The sequence below is a fragment of the Penaeus chinensis genome, chromosome 27, assembly GCF_019202785.1.
Source record: "Penaeus chinensis breed Huanghai No. 1 chromosome 27, ASM1920278v2, whole genome shotgun sequence".
Taxonomy (NCBI): Eukaryota; Metazoa; Arthropoda; class Malacostraca; order Decapoda; family Penaeidae; genus Penaeus; species Penaeus chinensis.
The window spans coordinates 24,800,735-24,805,734 of record NC_061845.1 but is presented as its reverse complement, the minus strand read 5'-3'; the positions used below and the strand labels follow the sequence as shown (position 1 = coordinate 24,805,734).

Here is a 5,000-nt window from a genome sequence, read left to right as displayed (position 1 = left end):
AATGAAAACATTCAAATAACTAATTAGATTGATATCTTTCTGAAGTATCTATAAATCATTTGACATATCTTAAAGGTCATCAAGTATAGATTTTCTTATCAACAAAAAAACTACGGAGTACAGTTTCTATCTATGGCTTCCCTATTCGTGAGATACAGCACCTATGTCTTATAACATGGATGATAATCCCTGTCTTCAGTTTGTTTCAAGAGCAATATAAAGGTAGGAACACCAAAGCTTTCCAAATATGTGTCTATTTGAGAAAAGCCTTTGAATCTGGTCACTCCACTATTAATTTGGTCTCCCTTGACAGTCAGAGTTGGCCTGTCTAATAAACTATAAAGGAAAGTCAGACTATTCAACACAGTGAATTGAGTAAGAGAAGCAAGAGGATAACCTGACCTCATTCTCAATAAAACTTGCTAAATTCCTTCAGTCATAATTTGGTCTTAGGAAATGTCTATTTGTAATGATTTCATCAAACAAATTCTTATAATACAGATTCGGCACATGACAATGTGACTTTCATGACAAGACAGCATTTGGAATGAATAAATTAGTCAAATCAATGATGCACTGATAAACTATCTATTGATGTGGTTTTACTTAACTTCAGGGTGCATTGGTTGCCAACTATTAAGGGAAATTATTAGATATATGGGAAATAAAATTACCCTGTCCTCTTTGAAGAGCATAAATGACTGTTTAGATTCGAGGTTAAAAAGAGGTTTTAAGCCAAACATGTGTACAATTGTTTAGTACATACAGCATGGAGCAGGCTCGACTTTGCAAGATGCAAAAATGTCTTCCCAGTGTGTGGAGTAATCTACAATGATGTGATAGGAAGTCATTCCATCATGGATGGGTTAAGTTGTTGAGCACTTTACTAAAAAAGAATCCTCTCTTGGAAGAAAATAACATTTGGGCCTTCATTAATGGAAAATAGTCAATGAAATCTACCCTTGAACAACAGGTCAACATGGCATCATGGAATTAGACTTTTTTGTGAAAATGTGTGACTATGGTGTTGGTTTGAATACAGGATACATATTGATGATGTGGGATATACACTAATGATACACCTAGGCGGTTTATCATCAACTAATGAACAAGTTCAAGCCATATATGTGGAGGATATTTGTTGACCTTACTGCTGTAGCACTGTGAGGGGTGGAGGCAACTGCAATCACTATGCACATGGTATGTATTTAATTTACATAGATTATATCTCATTATACTGAGAAATCAAATGTTTTGTCTCTCTCCTATCTAATACCTTGATTTCCCATGAGTCTCTAAATGGTGTAGGATGAGGAACGACAGATAGATTGCTTACTCAAAAAACACAGCTTTGCACTGAAAATGAACAGTGGTATTATTTGGACCACATCAATTTATATAATGAATTCTAAATCTTGTTTGTAGGAGTTATAGAGAAAGGAAGAAAAGAAAAGCAACGAAAAAAAAGAAAATCTTGTGTTACAATCATCTTTTCATAGAATTATCTTCACTGATTTGGCTTATCTGCAGTGGCTTTCAAAACGGGCTGTTAATCATCAGCATAAAATTCAAAGAGGTGTAGTGGCCTTGGCACTTTGTACCCTTGGCAAAACCTATAAAACCTTCCCCATACATGACTCAGCAATGACAGACTGCTTTCTTATGGAAAGATTAAATTGCAAGAGAGATCTTGAAGCCCAATATGTCCAAAATACAAGTAGTGCACTTGTACTAATCACTGTCAGAACACAAGGTTTTATAAACAAATCTAGTAGCTTATTTATTTTTTCTGGTTGTGCTATTGCCACTATCTTGTACTACCTGGTGAGGCCTATGCAACTGTCAACACTCTGGCAAAGGGCAACAACCCCCAACATGTATATTCTAGTAGTTTTTCATAGCAATTTTTCTTGTTTCACACAGCCAGCCAACCTAGCAATTATTACATTTTGTTTTAATTATTGTTGTTTTAAAATGAGTGAATCTGTTCTTTTCCATTACAAATAACTAGTTCAGGATACAAGTGAAAGTATTGGTAATTGTTTATGATGCAGACTAAGTCTCTCTTACTCTAGCCTTGGGGGTAGTCCTGGGATTCTACAAACATTGCCATGGAGCCAAACTATTTTCTGGGTCTGAGGGGCTCTGCTCTCAGACCCCCATCCAATCACCGTATTTCCCCATCAAGGGATCTGCCCTCTAACCCCCAGCCAAACTTTAAGGGGTTAGTCTCCAAGCAACATTTGTTATGACCTATTTTCTTAAATTTCTGACACTTTTCTTTGCTTGTGCTTTCATGTATCAGTGAGTGTTTTTTTTTTCCCCTCTCCTTATGATGGTGCCATTAGGCTTTCTCTATATCAATGCAATTATTATGTAAATGTATACCAAAGTATTACTTGTGTTGCACAGTGGCAAATGCCACAGAGAAAAAAAAGGGTCTTAAATTTTGTTACACTGTCTCTTACAGGCAAAGTTTACCCTGAACCATATGGCAATGTGAAACCGAAAATCTTTATCATAAAAGGAAAAAGTCTAACTTCTATTTTGCCAGAATATGTATGTAGAGGTGTGTATCTTTTCCAGTTTGTGATCACTTGACACTCTAATAAAGAAATACAGTAATCATTATATAATGACTGTACTCACATTGGGAAAATCAAATGACATGGTCATAACGAGTGGGAAAAAATCTACTCACGGATACGTTAGTTATTCTGCCCAGGCAAAGAATAATGTAAGAAATTAAGGAAATAGGTCACAATAAATTCCGTGCATAGATACATCTACGCTGATCTGGTGGGAGACTGGAGGAAAACCAGTAAGTGGATGGGGGTACAGGAGCAATGACCGTGGGTAAGGAAGGATTCTGATTCATACTGTCAGATTTGTGGATTCAATGAAGTGCCCCGACGACTGTAATTGGGACTTAGTATCAGAAGGCTGAAGTTACTTCATAAACATTTAGCAGAACTACTTTGTTGAGATTCATATTCTAGTGCTTCCTTCAGAGGGCACACAAGTTTTCAAAGCACAGATCGCAGGATAAATTATAGCCAATATAATCACATTGCAAAAGTCCCTTTATGCTATCTATAGTCATTTCATTCTTTAACATAGATTGATATGGGTATTAACCAATCAAGTACATTTCCTACCAAAAGTGAGAGAAATTGAGAAAAAAAAAACATTAACATGATTAATTTATCCAAATACAACATAAAACTGGAATATGTAATGACCTGTCATACTCAACTACTAATTAAATTATCTAAACTACCATTCCAGTCTCAGCAAAAATGAGAGAAAACATGGACACCACATTCAATCTACAACGAAGGAAGCATATAAACTGCAGGGTAATTATCTTTTTTGTTTTCCTCGAGCAAAACTTGTAGGGTTTGAATATAAACACTAGCATTACCATAGACTGCTATGCACTTTCTTTCACCTCTTTTACAGACTCGCTGAGACCAAAACCCCCTTCTCCACTCCCGCTAAGTGAAATCTACCAGACCGTCTACACTTCCCGGAGCCAAAGGGCAGAAAAAGAAGAGGAGGAAAACAGAAAAAAATATAAGCTTTACATTGGCCTCAGCTGGCGCCAAGTTGAGCGAATTATGTCTCGTCCTTTCTTTTCCTTCCCCCGGCCACCTTTTTGACCCCTTTTGACCTCGCTCGCACCCTTGGCGCCTGCTCTGACCTGCCTTGAAGTCCTTTGACCCGAGAAATTAACCACTTAATGTGAAATTGAGTGAGTTACCGGCGCTGAGAGAGGAAATCTTCACAATGTTTACAGCAACACACGTCAGGTCGGAAGCTCAGAGTTGATTGGCCAATTTTCCGCCCCGCTCAGGATTCCAGATTCTGATTGGTTGGTTTCCAGCACAACTCGAAATACCGGGTTTTGATTGGTCGGTATTCTGCCCCGCTTATGATTTTCGATTCTGATTGGCTAGTTGCCATAGACGCCGGGAGGGAGGGGAGAGGAGGATTGACTTCCACTTTGGGGAGTCTTTATAACGAGAGTATGACGCTATTTTGTCTCTTTATGTTATTTTGAAGTGCGATGGATTTGTCAGATACTTTTCTAAGAGAAGATGAGGCGATTATTATGATTCAAATTAATTTGCAATGTTACCAGGAAAATAGAGTGGATTATTTGATGAATATCCGAAAAACAATTACAGTCGTACTGAATCCGTACCCTCACACTTCATTCCGTCCATGCAGACTTCCGAACAAAGGGAAGAGAACGTAATTACTAATTAAGAATGTGGAGATAATACCCGAAAAATGAAACAGTCCCCCGTGCAGTACACAACCCTCTCTTGGCGTTGACAAAAGGGATCGGATCTCTTCGTCGGCACGCTCAAAAGCATAAAAACACAAGTAGATAAGGTTAAAACGCATAATAAAGCATGAAGGTATAATAGATAAATCCAAATATTTTAGATTTATCGCCGAAAATATCAATTAGTCTAATATTCATGAAGACAATTCTTGTAAGGCGTCGGTGATAAAGAATCTTATCTTTTCATAAATTTGATAAAACAACAACAATAAAAGACATAATTAACAACTAGAAAAACTTGAATAAGAAACCCATAAGATTAAATATCCACCTCATTGAAAAACAACCAAACCGAGGCGTCGACGAAAGGGGATCGGATCTCCTCGGCGGCAGGTGTTCGTGTCGTCTATAGTCGGCCATATTGTCCTTGTTGTTGACAGAAGTTGGAGAAAAGGGGAAATAATGGCCACGTTATCCGAGAGGGAGAAAAATAAACTCGTTCAGGAGAAATGCCAGAGTATCCTCACCGAACTGCTCAAGGACGAGGACAACAAATACTGTGTCGACTGTGATGCTAAAAGTAAGAGTGAGATGAAGGGGAAGACGGGGAGGCCTACATAGGCTTATATATTTTTGTTTATCTTGCTCTCGGTTGCTAGTATTTCTCTCTCTTCCAACGAGAAAGCCTGAAAACATTTGACATTTC

General features: G+C 37.8%; 2 protein-coding genes across 4 annotated transcripts in view; one reads left to right on the top strand and one right to left on the bottom strand.

Annotated features, from left to right (window-relative positions):
• LOC125039448 (longitudinals lacking protein-like) overlaps nucleotides 1-3,908 on the bottom strand; it is a 15,366-nt gene extending 11,458 nt beyond the window's left edge. The window contains exon 1 of one of the 2 annotated variants that reach the window (XM_047633384.1): nucleotides 3,764-3,908. The gene's annotated coding sequence lies outside the window, so the exon portion shown is untranslated. Of the gene's footprint in view, nucleotides 1-3,703 lie in introns of both variants that reach the window. The other variant, XM_047633385.1, reaches the window with a different exon arrangement.
• Nucleotides 3,909-4,682: 774 nt separating this feature from the next.
• Nucleotides 4,683-5,000, top strand: part of LOC125039447 (stromal membrane-associated protein 1-like) — a 27,755-nt gene continuing 27,437 nt past the window's right edge. For both annotated transcript variants that reach the window (XM_047633383.1, XM_047633382.1), the window contains exon 1: nucleotides 4,683-4,874. In XM_047633383.1, coding sequence (XP_047489339.1) covers nucleotides 4,757-4,874 — 118 coding nt within the window. In that variant the 5' untranslated portion in view covers nucleotides 4,683-4,756. The remainder of the gene's footprint in view (nucleotides 4,875-5,000) is intronic.